At 33.4% G+C, this 16,274-nt stretch overlaps 1 protein-coding gene across 2 annotated transcripts in view; it reads right to left on the reverse strand.

Annotated features, from left to right (window-relative positions):
• Positions 1-16,274, reverse strand: part of LOC150083870 (glucose transporter type 1-like) — a 433,074-nt gene that overhangs the window by 34,662 nt on the left and 382,138 nt on the right. For both annotated transcript variants that reach the window (XM_090374917.1, XM_090374916.1), the window contains one exon: positions 12,137-12,356. In XM_090374917.1, coding sequence (XP_090231043.1) covers positions 12,137-12,356 — 220 coding nt within the window. The remainder of the gene's footprint in view (positions 1-12,136; positions 12,357-16,274) is intronic.

Below are 16,274 nucleotides of genomic sequence, written 5' to 3' on the forward strand. Positions count from 1 at the left end.
AAAGAAAAGTCAGTACAATAATTAGAAACCCATTTTACAACACACTCGCATATCACAGTTACTTGAATCTTTTAAAAAAAAATTACTATGTATAGCTTTTTTAAAGAAATCATTCTATATACTGCTATTTCTCTCAATTACATTTTCAGTTATATTTATATCAGAATGTCTGCTTACAATCATGGTTTTACAAAACACAAGTGTCTCAGGTAACTGGCTTACAGGAGACTTTAAATTTAGAAAAATAACAGGACATTAAACAAGACTATTATTTAAGAATTATTAAAATGAGGTCCCAGTTTTCGAGCAAGATGATAATGTAGCTGGTTGTCAGAGATGCCGTCCTTCACCAGTTAGTCGGCCCTTTACTTCAAAGGTGCCATCTGGGGAAGTAAGTTAGTAAGCAATTCAGAAACTGATCAAAACAATGGGTTGCCAACCTCTTTTTTTTTTTTTTTTTTTTTAAATAAAATGAATAAATAAAAATATTTTCTAATCAACTGTATTTAAATTAACATTCTCAAAATAATATCTAAAATTATGCACTAAATCTACAAAACAAAAGCACTGAAAACACTGCACTGTCAGTTTTTATTCTTTACAACATATTTTTTTTTTTTTTTTTGGTAGTTGTTGGCGCATCGGCTTCTGTGGCCATAATGCACCTCCCAAGGTTTTTGCAGTACTTTGATCCAAGCCCGAGGTGGGATCCGAACCCACGACCTTTGGCTTGCCAGGCAGGCACTTTACCCACCTGGCTAACCCGGTCGGCTCTTTACAACATAATGTAACAAAATGTTTTCCATGGGTGAGTGCACTTGTGGCTCTCTGCATATTTGAAAAAGTTCTGTATTCAAATCACAATGAATTTGCAGAGGCCTTTTTAACAAGGAATGAGTTAGTTACCAAACTTGGATGGAAGCATAGGATTTCCCCCCTCCTCCACTTGAATTTTTTTATTCCACGAATAGATAAACTAACCTTTGAACATGTGTAATCTATAGCCACATACAATGATGCTTCATAGCCAACAGAGCCTAACATGACAAAGTCTGATAATGAGTACAACGTTAACTAAGGAACTGAAACAAAAAGGCAAAAAAAACTATGATCGATAATTGATTGGCTGTGCCATTACTATAATAGTAATGATAAAATCCATCACAACAAGTGTTTGCTATTGAACACGAGATAAAAAATTAAATTTATCAGCTTTACTCTGCCACTCCTTCAAAATGAATGAAAATGCTACTGCATATATATATATATATATATATATATATATATATATATATATATATATATATATATATATAGGTAGGTAGCCCTCGGTTTGCGCTGGTCTGATTTGTGCCGATTCACAATAGTGCCGATCACTGACCACAATGCCATTTTTATTTACTTTTGCAAAATTTTTTTTGCAAATTTTTTTATAAATTGAAAGTTTAATATCATCAGACAAAATTTATTGACATCATACTGTGCTATCCACTGTTCACGTGATTTAGGACAATCTGAGGCAAAGCACATCCGTATCAGAGACGAGAAAGATTCCGGCCCTCAAAGTAACTAATTGTGGATGTGGGTAGTAAAGGTCCATGCAGTGAACTATTCAGTTCGCTGTTGTTTATGCTATTTACACATGTTGGAAATTTATTACGCTGGCATTTTTTATTAATTGTGCTATTAATAAATTAAATAAAAATAGTGATATCCATGTGCAGTTTTTGCCAATGATGTTATAAAGTTTTTAATTTAATAGAATAAAGAAATGCCATGACTGGTAAAAGAAATTCACTGAATCCTAGTGCAATATTCGGAAGATGGGATCTGGTGAAAGCCGCCCTAATGTGTGTAGGGCTATGAATATGCCTCCATCAATTATTACTACAACTATGAAGAATGCTAATAAAATAAAACAATCTATGCAAAGTGGCAGGTAAAATTTTTAGTGCCCGGAACCTAACCCTGCGATTTAGTATTAGTAATGGCCGCATGATGCAAGAAAGCCTATGGCTTATGCTGCACCAGCCAAAAAAAAAAAAAAAAAAATCCGAACAAAACAATGATAAAAACAAAAAAATAAAAATAAATAAATAAATAAATAATAATAATTAATAAAAAAAAAAAAAGGAAATTAAACCTATCATCCTATGCACTTCCCTTACCCGAAAGTACTATACAGATGACCTTTGAATTTCCCCAAACTGTCGGCCTCTACCACCCATGAAGGCAACTTATTCCAGTAATTTCTAACTTGCTGGCTAAAATAAAACTTCCTGAAGTCCAATCTAAACATTTCCCCCCCGTAACTTCAATTTATGTCCCCTAGTTCTAGCATCATTTATGATCTTGAAAATTTCGTCCTCATTCATTTTACTGATGCCTCTCAGAGCCTTAAACACATCAATCAAATCTCCTCTAAGGTGTCTAGTTTCCAAACTCTGCAACCCACATATTCGAAGTCTTTCTTCATAAGGACGCCCTTTTGCCAATCTCACCAGGCGAGTTACCCATCTTTGCACCCTTTCACAAAATCAAAAACTACTTTAAACAGGAAAAATACAAGTTATCATGGGTATGCGACAGTGTATTCAATTTCATACACCACCACAAAAAAAAGTGCATGGCCAATTTCCAATTGACTCCATTATATAAAGGGTTTCATTTGCACCTGTCTCCCCAGGAACCTAACCTCAACATAAATCAAGGGCTACCTGTGTGTGTGTGTGTGTGTGTGTGTGTGTGTGTGTGTGTGTGTGTGTGTGTGTGTGTGTGTGTAGAAGAAAAAGTTGAAATTTCACACTAAGGCTCTTTTCTTTTTTTTTTTTAATCTGTTCACTATAGGAATGATTTACCTGAATTAGATGTTACCATCAACAAGATAAAATGTAAAATTCAGCAGGAAATGTTTGATGGAGCACCTTAAAGCCTATCAAGTGATTCTACAGAATATATCAAGTGATTCTACAGAGACAAACATCAGTGTTTAGAGTTCTTTCATGCTATAAGTACCACTAGTCAACTGTCAAAGAAATCATGGAAAGGTATAATAATAATGAATTCCGAACATTTTTCCAAAATTAACAGAGCTCACAAAATCAAAAACTACTTTAAACGGGAAAAATACAAGTAATCATGGGTATGCGACAGTGTATTCAATTTCATACACCACCACAAAAAAAAGTGCATGGCCAATTGTTAGTGTGCTGTTGTAACAACTACCATATGAATGCAGCTCACCATTGGATGGTTGTCCCAAAGTCTAAAAATAAACTTATCTTCTCAACACTTCTCCAAAAGTTTAAAGCTGAATTTCTACTAGAAAAAATGGTTATACTTTTTCAAAAGGGATTTTTTTTTTTTTTTTTTTTTTTGAGATTTTTAAACTTACTATACCATTCATAGAAAAATAATTGTGGAAAATCTTAGAGAATTGGGTTTAAGCAAGAAACTATTCAAAAATAATGATTCATTTCATTTTTAGAAAAACTTTTATTAGATTAACAAAATGTTATAGATTGAGTGCAGTTTTTTTTATGAAAACCCCAATTACAAAAGACATTAGAAAACCTATAGGGCTTAGTACTGTGCATGGGCTGAAGGTTGAGAAAATGAAAGAAGATACTTGTTGACATTAGAACTGCTGTAGATTGTAATTTTCAGGAAATACATATGAAGGAAGGTTGTTTCAGAAAATGGAAGCAGAATGAATAAATGAGGAAGAAAAAAAGCTGCTGGTTCTGTAAGTCTGAAGTTGGATAGTAAAAGGATGACTGGTTTCAGCACATGTTCAGAATGATTGCTTTGGAAGAGAGAGCAGGAATTATAGAAGCCAATTCAGAACATTGCCCATGGAGGTATCTATAGAAAAGGCATGCAGCAGAAACAGAGTCTATGAGACTCTTTTAGAGATGAGTCATTAACCTAACTGTCCTCTTTTGAATGGAATCTAAAAGACTCAGAGAACTTTTGGGGCACTGCCCCAGATGTGGGAACAACATTCCATGGCAGGGTGGATTTGTACAGAGTGAATAGCTGTTTGCAAGAAACATAGTGCTGAGAGCAAAAGAGAAAACAGTTTTTTAAATGCAGAGGAAGCAATATTTTTATGTGCTTATGCCAAGAGAGGTTAGAAGTCAGGATAATCCCCTCACTTCTAATTAAGCATTTAAGGAATTGGTAATGGATATTCGAGAAGTTGAAGCTGTTTGTGCAGGGCAAGGTTTCTCAAACTGGTAGGTGGAATGCAATGTGCTATCATTAGAAAAATTATGGATAGGATTTCTAGTCAATGGAAGAAGATCATTAATATAGATGAGGGAAAAGAGTGAGACAAAAAACTGAAACATGGGGAACACCAGCATTAGTGGAGAAGTTAGAAGACAAGAGTCATCTACCATCACCCACAGTGAACAGTCAAAGAGAAAACTGGATACCCAATTTCAAAAACAGTTGGCAAATCATAAGATGGAAGCTTATTTAGAAAACCTTTATGCCAAACACAATCAAAAGCCTTTGAAATATCAAGAGCAACTGCTTGAGTTTCAAACTTTTCCATCGAATTTGTCCAAAAATGGGTAACATAAGCCAGATCGACACTGACAGAATCCATACTGGCGATCATTGATCAGATGAAAGATTTCTAAATAGTTTTAAGAGTTGGCAGTTAATTAATTTCACCATTACTTTAGAAAGAGTAGAAGTAATTGCAATGGGATGATAACTGGATGGGAGGATTTGTCACCCTTTTAGGAACTAGCTGGATATGAGCAAATTTTCAAGCAGAAGGGGGAAAACGCCTTTGGAATAAGAAAGCAAAAAAAAAGCAACACAAAACAGAAGTAAGTTCTGGAGCACAGGTTTTGAGAACAATTGTTGTTGTTGTTATTTGGTTTTTAGGAGCATTAGCAACTAAGGCCATATTGCTCCGAGGATATGCGGTGGTCATTCCTCTGACATTTCCGCATCCTCCGTATTTGGTGGTCACGGGCTCGAACCCTGGTCTAATCAAGAAGCGTGTGCTACGAACTGCCGCTCCTGCCCACCTGACTATGGAGGTGCCAGTTTTGTTTTGAGAACAAGTGCTGCAGAAGCAGAAATACCATCAGGATCTGGAGCTTTCTTAGCATCATGATTGTTCAAAACCTTTCTGACATCCTTTGGACAGAAGACCATAGGAGGCATTGAATGGAGTGTACTGGGGATGGTAGGAGGTGGCTTACCAAGATCACCAATAGCACAAAATCATTGCCAGCTGGTGGGACTAAGGAAAGTGATACTATCAGGTACATTTTGGACAAACACTTTTTACTTGAAAAACTTTAAGTTTTTATTTATATAGCATAGTCAAAAAGCTGCAGAACTTTTTAAAGTACCAATGAGGAATATAGTACCTGTTCTCATTTTAATATCTGCAAATGTGGAGTATGGATGGATATATAAAGTGATTTGTTTACACATGCATGGTCAGTCTGTAGAGTCTATACAATGTGGTAGGTAGGCATGCATGCACACAATTTATCTCAGAGTGAGTTGTTTTCATATTGCAATTTGAACAATGGACAAATACCAAGTTTTATCAATTTGAGAGAAACTTCAAGACTTTTTCCTAATTCATATAAATCTTAATGTTTGCTTGTTATTCATACTGCAACATCCTGTTAGGGCTTGTTTTGTTGCAAAACAATTTTGTTTTGCAACAAAATTGTTTTGCAACAGATTTACTCTTCCCATCCTCAAACTGATTGCATATGCATTCCCAAACTAGTCACTGAATACGTAAATCTCTATATATCTCTGTGTCTATGCATGGACAGACACAGAGATCTGCATTGGCACTATATTGTTTGTTGGCTATTTCCAAAATTCAGAAATTTTTTGATTGTACAATGTATAGTAACCTATGCATGAAAAATTACTTCAACTATGATAAATTTAGTAATTTTTACTTTTAACAAATTCTAAAAGTTATCTATAAAATAAACTATAGAAAATTTTATTTCTTTAACTGTAAACACAACAAGATGTTCTACAATCTAATAAAAATTGAAATATTTAAAATATTTAAGGTTGGCAACCCTAATTTAATTTGAAAAATAAAAGTTAACCCATGTGCAGAAGGTGGTTAGAGCAGTGATGCCAAGTCAGTGAAAGCAAATATCATGCAAGCATTGAGGTGCTACCTGGAAAGAAGTGATTTTAGACAGTTCCTTAAAGCTATTATTAGATTTTTAATATTTTTTTTTAAAGAGAAGCAACAATGAATAAGTACATCCTAATATGCTGCATTTCTTAAAGTAAACCATATGTTTCAAGTCACAATAATTTTAGAGAAGAATGTAGAAGTCATTTTCAAGAATAAATCAGTTTGAATTAAATGTTTGCAGCTAAAACAAAAAAAAAAGAACTTCCTGATTTATAGTAGTCTGTATATACGTGTGTGTCAAGAGATAGACATGTCGTGTTATTTAGTAAATAGTATAAATACATACAAGCATTTATACTATTTTATAATAACTCTTTAGAATTACACACTCTTATCATTTTAAAAAATTTTCTATATACGTAACATTATGCCACATATACATGCAGTATCTCCAAAGATTTAACTCATACACAAATACCATTTTGATTACAGCTTTGAAAGTTTTATTACATTATACCGATACTTTTACAGTTTTACTATGGAAAGATCATTGGCTTTACATGTTGGCACATTCTTCTGAAGTAATGTACATGGATGCAAATATACACACTGCAAGATTGAGCCCATATATTTTCACAAAAAATGCACAGCCCACTGATAACTGTGGTGCTAGTATACTGGTTGCCAAAAACAGTTACAACAAAGCTGTAAATCCTTTAACCACTCTGAGATGGTATCAAAGTGTATATTTGAAAAAACAAAAAATAGCATTTTTATACCATATACTAAGGTGCATTCAGTACTCAGATTCGTTCTAAATGTGGGTAATTACTGAAATGCATATAACCCATCCTTACACTCAATCCTTTTTATCATGCAAAAAAGTAAGGCTATTTATTGGGTTTGGGGAAGGACATTTCTTGTAAGTAGGAACTACACTACATTTTACCTTGGTTATAGAAGAACTCTGTCATTTCTATAGCAATTATGAGATAAATGGGACCAAATAATTGGTTAACACAGGTTGTTTTATATTTAACTTTAATTCTTTCAGAAGATTAATAATGTCTCTAATATGATCATTAAAATATAGAATATTACAGAATAGTACTGAAGTTACTCAGTGCCTCATGCTTGCTTATCAGTAATAAACAGTGAATCAAAAACTATGCTATAGCTTTGTGTTTCAGTTTTTGCCTTCTCACTACAAAGAAAATGTCAAATGGCATAAGGCTGAAATTATGCAAGACACTAGAGGTATATGATAATGCAAGTATATTTCTAGAGCAGACATGTGAGAGAAGCAGGAAGAGATTTTTATTTTGGATGGCTGGATTAGCTTGGAAGAAGATGATTCCTAGAGACTGCAAAACCTGATATAAATATTCTGGCATAAAACAGAATACAGTAAACCCCCGCTATTCGCGGTATCTGTATTCGCTGTTTCGCGTATTCGCGATCGCTGATTTAATATAAAAATATGAAACCTAAAAAAATGTGAATTTTAAAGCACCGTGAATATTTTCCACCATAAAAAACATGGGCGTGGCTAAAATTATCTTTCCCGGTCAAAACAGCGTTCAGTGGGTGGGGGGAGAGGGGTGACAAAATCGCGAGTGTGGATGTTTCTCACTAATCCTTGTTTAGTATGTGTTATGCGCTTGTCATGGAAGGTTTGATCGTTTGCTTTTAATTTATATACTTATAAATTGATATGCTTACAAAAGTGATAAATCTACCGTTTTGCAGTGTAAAACAGACTTTTTCGAGTGTGTTAACGGAAGAAAGTGCCTTTATTGTGGACAAGTTCTTTTTTACCCGTACAAAAATATGGCTACGAATAACAAGGGAAATGTGAAAATATCAAAGAAGGTGATGACATTAGCAAATAAAATTGAGTTATTAGACAAAATTTCTAATGGTGAAAGTGTCTCTTCAGTGGCAAAACATTATAAAATCAATGAGTCAAGGGTACGATCAATCAAAAAATTGGAAGAAAAAATCCGCCGTAGTGTCTGTGAAAACACGCTAATTGCTTCAAACATTTGCTCTGTAACTCATGAAGTTAAATTAAAAAAAATGGAAAAAGCTTTAAATCTGTGGATAGAAGACCGAACTCAAAATAAAATTCCATTAAGTTCACTCATCATTCATGAAAAGGCAAAACTCCTTTATCAACACTTTAGCGAAACTGGTGATAACACTGGCGGGATAAGTTTTTTTGCTAGCAAAGGCACTGGTTTGAAAGATTTGTTTGAAATTTCTAATAAATATTACATTTAATATTAAATTGTTTCTTATTTTCATTTCAATGCCATATGCTTGCATTTCACTATGTACTGTCTATGTACAGTCATATTATGAATGTACATATAATACATACATAAACAAAATTTTAGACTAGTTTTTCTTATATATTTGATACTTTGGAACGGAACCCCTTTATTACTATGGGAGCCATAACTGAGTATTCGTGTTTTCGGTATTCGCGACATTTCTCAGGAACGTAACCCCCCGCGAATAGCGGGGGTTTACTGTACAACCAAAAATATCTGGTAACCCACAGTGTGGCTTTCAACTGAATAAAATCATTCAAGATCATTCATTTACATTATGGATGGCAGATTACTGAAAAGATTATAGGTATATGTACGGAAAAGATGCTAGGTTTAAACTCTCCACAAGGTAATAAGAGTGCTCAGGTTAGTTCCATATTTGTAAAAGTAAAGCTATAAGCTCATAAAAAGGGGGAAAACAGCTTATCTTAATGTTTTTATTTTTCATTAAATCAAAATAAATCAATAAAATTCATAACTTCAACATTTTGAATTGCCTGGAAATGGGTTTAATCAAGTTAGGAAATTATGTTTATGGGCAATAAAAATTCAAGAAACTGTTAGATCCCCAGAAAAATCAATCTTAATGCTTTTCATTTTCAGAACATTTTCCATAAAAGTTTATTCTTGTACTGTATTAAGAAAATTTCGTTATATCTATCTGCAATTCATGTAATCTTAGACATAACTGAATGTACAGATCCTTGCCAACTCAAAACCAATGAGACCATTGGTGCAATATTTATAATTGTTTACTGTTTTAAAATAAAAGTATAATGTAATTGGAAAATGTACAAATATCTAAATTTCATTTGATACTTTGAAATTTAGATATTTGTACATTTGATACAGTACAACATTTTTCAAAGCATGCACATTGATTTCCAGTATAAAAAAAAATAATAATAAAAATGAAAAGATTGCCAACTATTGCTTTAGATTTGGAGTAATAATCAGTCAGGATAGAATAAAACAACTTAACCAATCATAATAATTAATCACTGAATAAATCAGCCATTATTAATATCATGGTGTAGAGTATAATTTAATCAACATACTTTGTAGATCTAAACCATGAAAAAGACTCTTCGTTCAGGGAAATGATTAAAGAATAGTTTCTTTTTTGAAAATCCTGCATGTATGTGTGTATGCAAATTATTTATTATTTACTTCTTTTATTACTTCTGATTATTTAAAGGTTGACTTCATATAGGAAAAGCACTATAACTAAGCATCTATTCTGTGTAAAGATTTATTTCCTAACCCACAAATACATATAAGAATAGAAGAAACGGGCATTCTGTTTCATGTTATAGAACTTCCATGCTAATGACCTGAGGGCAACGACAACAAATTAAACTACAACAAAGGTTTAATTTTTCGCCTTTCTTGTGGTTTAATTCATCAGTACACTGTCATCACAGAAATTCTGTGGTAGAGTTTAGAAAAAGAGATTTGCCTGTTCTAATCCTATGTGTATTTCTAGTTTAAAAAAGTTATGCACAGCAAGTGTGTGCAATTACAATTATATATTTATTACTTACAAATAAGATATATACAAATTTATTTTTAATATAGGAATCTATGGTACACATTCAAAATTATATGGTACACATTCATTACCATCATTCAAGTATGTATTTAAATGAATATACTGAAAATGTATTATACAAATTCAATTATTAATCATGTAAACATACTATTTTAAGGCTTTCACATTAACTCTTTAAGCTAAAGTGTTTATAAAGGAACATTTATATATCTGTCTTAACAACAGCTTTAGATGTTCAGGTTAAGAAGCAAATTTTCTGTTGAGCGATTTAATTAATTTGCTAAATATAAGACACATTCAAGATTCAATCCATTATTTTGGGGCTTATTCTATTTATTCTTTAGTTTTTATTTTTAGCACTATGCACAACTTTGAATAACTTAACTTTGAACAGAATCTGGGGTCATTATTTTTTATTCTTTTTTTTTAAACTAGAAGTAACTTGCCTAAATAATTTAGCAAAATTTACCATTACTAAGATGCTTATTTAAATTCAAATTTGTGAAGCAACTTACATAATTTGCTAATTTAGAATCATTGTGTTACTATAAGAGAATGGTTCCCATTGCATCTCATTCTTAGATTGAATGAGGTTGGAATAGGTCATGAATTTAAAAATTTGGAAGCTAAACAAATTTATAATCTGTAGAATTTTTTAAACTTAAAAAATAAAACTTTGGATAATGAAATTGTTTTAAAAAAAAATCAATACAAAGTTATATTTTTAAATTTCTTAGATTAATGCTGATTAATCACTTTTTTTTTGTTTTCATTATTCAGTCATTAATAACTAAATAACTTATAGTGTCTAAGTATTAGCGAATGTTTCTAATGTGCAAAATGCAAAATAAAAACAATCAACCCAGCTAAAGAGACTTAATACACTAAGTGTCAATTACTAATCATTACAATCAGAGTGTGAATTAACTTGGGGGTAAGGGAAGAAATATTCCCCTTTCATGAAGGGTTGCTTCTATCCCTGACAGAAAAATCTTGAAACCACTTCTTCAAACTCATCTTTTGAAAAATAATGGCCCTTCTTAATATAAGTATGATCAAATTATGTAATATTATTGCAGCCTTTTTCTCTAAAACAATTTTCATATTATGTTCAAAGCCACTGGCTGAGGGTTCATACACATGTGACACAACACCACAACAAATACTGTTCCACTATCTCACTATACAGAGAAAACATATATTTTCCTCTCACCTTTACTTTTCTCTTCCATGCAAAAAGATTTCCCCTTAAAAATTTTTGGCTTTAATTTTCATGGTTTTCATCCGAATATTTGAAATGTTCAATTCACACACTGCTTGTATCTGATTTTTAGTCCTGCCCTCCATGTACTTACCACATTATTCATGTGATTACTTTTTATGAATATGAGAGATAATGGAAAGTGCAACTCTTAAAAAATGAAAACATATTATAAATTAACAATTATAAGAAAATATAGAAGAATTATATAATTTAGGAGATTCAAAAAGAAAGATTTAAAGGATCCTTCTTGGAGGTGAAAAATTATGGATTACAACAGTTACCAATTAACCACTTAACCACATTAAAAACATGCAAATCAGATAAAGAAGAAATGGATGCATTAAAAAATGTCAGAATTCAACTATTTAGGTTACTTATTAAGTTAATACTTAACATATTAGTCAAATATTGATCCAAATATGTATTGAAAATTCAATTCATTTTTTCAAATTAGCTTTTGCATATTTAATATGCAAAATAGTTAATCTCAAAATATATCACAGTCGTAAGAGTTCTTTCAGTTAAATACAAAACATGAAGTCAATTATTCCAAGAACTGTTATTTATTGGACTTCCACTTAATTTAATTTTCACAATGTAAAAATTCATATGTATAAAAAGTGTTTCATATTAATAATACATGAGAATAAATCAAAACTCAGGGACTTTCTAATGAAAATTTAAATAATAGTATGAAGACAATCACTGTGCCAAGTGTTCAAATAAAACTTTTAATCATGCATGTAATTAAAAATCTGCTGCAGAAAGCAGTTGTGCTGTAGCAGAATGGTGATGACAGTGCTCGTGTATATATGTAAATCAAAGTTGTGTCTTACACATTTCATATCTTCTCTCTTCTGGCACTAGTTCTGCAGATTGTGCAGACTTCCTGTGTACTGTTAGTCCATTAACATTTACAACTCCATCCCTTTTGAATAAGGCAGAAATTTCTTCAAATGTCTTATTTTTTGTCTCTGGAACTCTCCAATAGGTGAATATCCAGAATATTGCCAGAAGGGCCGTAAATGGAAGGAAGGAGTAGTTTTCAAATACTCTCTGAAAAGAATAATAGAAAAAAAAAAATTAAGCTTTTAACAGTAATAAACACTATTTTGACATAAAATGTTAGAATATTTACAAAATTTCCTTAAAGTTACTTCTATGATAGTACTACACTACGCATTACTAATCTGAAACCATTAACTCCAATCATGTTTTTTGTTTTTGTAAGAAGAGGCAAAAACTACTACTACTACTACTACTACTATTTACAAAATTTCCTTAAAGTTACTTCTATGATAGTACTACACTACGCATTACTAATCTGAAACCATTAACTCCAATCATGTTTTTTGTTTTTGTAAGAAGAGGCAAAAACTGAGGAAAACAATCATTAAAGCCATGTAAAAGAACTTTTATTGGTTAAACATGCATGTTGCAGAGTTCTCCTCATTGTTGGTTTGGATTCTGTTGATGACATGTAAAAACATACAAATTTTCACACATATCCCATTGTCATGTATATGACAGTCATATCTTACAGTCATATACAGAATTCAACATGGAATCCAGAAATGTAATGTTATTAATTAGTTCCATTGCATGAGAGTTTAACTTAATTATAATAGTATTAGTATTAGCAAAGTGATGCAAGGAAGAAAGCTTACACAGCAACAGCCAACAAAAAAAAAAATAATAATAATAATCTGTCAAATTCTCTTTTACATTCACTCAACCTCCACAAAACACCACATGGAATGAAAGGGAAAATTTTGCACATCTTGAAACTAACCTTTTCCAATTTAAATTTGTCACCCTATGTGTGTCATTGAAAATAATTGCATCTGTGAAAGAGACAAGAATTTTGTTTACTGAAACCATTTCATGCCTTAAAACACTTAAAGTTTCTTCACAGGCAACTAGGTTTCAAACGCTGCAATTTGCAGAACAAAATTCTTTCTTGGTAGGCATACTCTTTTGTGCTCTTGACAATTCATGTTACTCTTCTCTGCACTCATTTCAAAAGATCTACATCCTACCTAAAAAATGATCCTTCCGGAGTTGTATGCAGTACTTATTACACAACCTAACCATTGCCTTTTACAATAGGATAATCACCACCTCATCCATGCTGGCAAAATTCGTGTGTATGAGAGAGAGAGAGAGAGAGAGAGAGAGAGAGAGAGAGAGAGAGAGAGAGAGAGAGAGAGAGAGAGAGAGAGAGAGAGAGAGAGCCCATATTGAAAATAATTGCAATAATTCCTAGCAGCCCATCTGCACTGATTAGAGAACTGCATGTTGGACTGGACTGTACAACTTCTCCAAGGTCTTCTTTATTCTCCATTACCTTGAGTTATATCCCAGATAACATAACCAAATGATATATTACTGTAGTATTATTACTGCTACCTAACTGCAGTATGTGGCATTTATCAATATTAAACCTCAAATGCCACTTTATAAATAAAATTAATAATATATATTAATAAAATATAAATAAAATATCCACTAGATAACAATTAAGATGGTTTAATTAGTGTTAATCATCATCAGCCATTTTCAATCCACTGCAGGATGAAGGCCTCTCCAGCAACTTTCCAGTTCCTTGTGTTTTATGCAATGGGCATCCATTTACTACCCACGAACTCGGAAATTTCAAACGTCCATCTCTGTTATTGTCTTCTTAGTCCACTGTCATCGTATCTTCGAGCTACATGTCCTGCCCAAGACCATTTTAGTTCTTTAGTTTTGATAAAAATGTCCTTTACTTAAGTTTGCTGCCTGTGTTTCTGTGTGCCCATGTGTTTCTCTTCTTGTCCAACAGTCTGATTCCAAATATTATTATTATTATTATTATTAGCTGTATGATGCAAGGAAGCCTGTGGCTTATGCTGCACCAGCCAAAAAAAAAAAAAAAAAAATTCTGAATTACCCCGAGAGAGAGAAAGAAAGAGAGAGAGAGAGAGAAGAAGGGAATCACCAAGAAAGGGAAGAATGATGATATCCAGCTCAGGACCCTAGGTGTGCCAAGCCCATACTCACCAGATATGAGCCCCTGGGAGAGAATGAAAAGGACCTGGGGGTAATTGTGCAGGCATATATGAAGTTTTCTGAGCAGTGCAGACTATAATTTGTTCCATTCTTCGCTGTACAATTCTCAGCTTCTCTTCCATTCTTCTGGCGAGTGTCCACGTTTCCCTTCCATAAGACACGATGGGAAGTATACATTGGTTCATTATTTCCCGTTTCAGACAAATTGGGATATTGTTCCTCAGTATATGACTATATTTCCCGAATGCTATCCATCCAAAATTTATTCTTCTCTTGACTTCCAGCCATGTATCATTATTACAGCTAATAACTTGTCCCAGATAAGTGTATGATTCCACCTTTTCAATTCCTGCTCCTTCAACCATTATGTCCCTTTCTGTGGCATACTTGTTCATAATTACTTTTGTTTTAGCCATATTCATCTTTAGTCTGAAATCCTTACTAACTCTGCATAACTGATCAAGATTTTCCTCTAATTCTTTGGGATCATGGCTTACGATCACAATGTCATCTGCAAATCTTTGATAGTTTAGGTACTCTCCATTCACATTGACTCCTTTCTGTGACCAGTCTAATCTTCTGAAAACTTCAAGGGCAGCAGTAAACAACTTAGGAGATATCGTGTCTCCTCGTCCAACTCCTTTCTCAATTTTAAATTTGCTACTGTCTTTGTCTAGTTTAATAAAGGAGGTAGCATTCTCATATATTTTCTTCAGAATCAATATATGGGGTATCTATGCCTTGTCTTTCTGGAGATGTACAAATGTGACCCCAATTCACAAAGGAGGTTCAAAGGCAGACACAAGTAATTATAGACCTGTGAGTTTAACTTCTGTTCCAAGAAAATTAATGGAGGCACTGGTTAAAGAAGCACTGCAGGATCATCTAGACAAGACTTCAGTTATAGCTCGCACACAGCATGGTTTTGTTAAGGGAAAGTCTTACCTGACCAATTTGATCGGATACTATGATGCAGTCACAAAAGAACTGGATGCAGGGAATAACTTTGATCTTATATATTTGGAACTTAGAAAGGCTTTTGATACTGTTGCACATGGAAGACTGCTGCACAAATTGGAGCAGTATGGCATTGGAGGCAAATTGCTGCTATGGATAAAGGGTTGGTTGAGGGGGAGAAGACAGAGTGGTAATCAATGGACACTGCTCTTTGTGGACTAATGTTATTAGTGGAGTCCCTCAGGGTTCAGTGTTGGGTCCATTGTTTTCTATATTTATAAATGATACTGATGATGGTATATTAAGCTTAATGTCCAAGTTTGCAGATGATACAAAGGTTGGCAGGGTTGTTAAGGACACTACTGATGCTATGCTGCTGTAACAGGATCTGGAAAGGTTGAGCAGATGGGCTGAGAGGTGGAAAATGAAGTTTAACGTTGACAAATGTAAAGTACTACATATGGGAAACAGTAACCCCAGAGCAACATATCAACTGTGTGGTACTACACTGATAGTGGTAGAGAATGAAAAGGACCTGGGGATAATTGTGCAGGCAGATATGAAGTTGTCTGAGCAGTGCAGATGGGCTGCAAGAGTAGCTCATGGTGTCTTGTCAATGATATACAGGAATTTTTCTAGCAGGGATAAGGAGGTGATTATTCCCTTGTATAAGGCAATGGTCAGGCCACACCTTGAGTACTGTATACAGGTCTGGAGGCCCCATTTCAAGAAGGATGTAGAGCTGCTGGAACGAGTACAGAGAAGGGCAACAAGATTAGTGAATGGAACAAAGGGTTGCTTTTACCTTGAATGGTTTAAGTATGCTCAATGCTGATGGGATTCTTCCTCTTGCTCAGAATAATCACCTGAGAGGGCATAAATTCAAATTGAGGAAAGACGGATGCAGGACAGATGTGCAGAAATTTGCCTTTAGCCAGCAGGTAGTTGGTTGGTGGAACAGACTTC

Source organism: Mastigoproctus giganteus, chromosome 6 (assembly GCF_048544385.1).
Source record: "Mastigoproctus giganteus isolate SK-2022 chromosome 6, ASM4854438v1, whole genome shotgun sequence".
Taxonomy (NCBI): Eukaryota; Metazoa; Arthropoda; class Arachnida; order Uropygi; family Thelyphonidae; genus Mastigoproctus; species Mastigoproctus giganteus.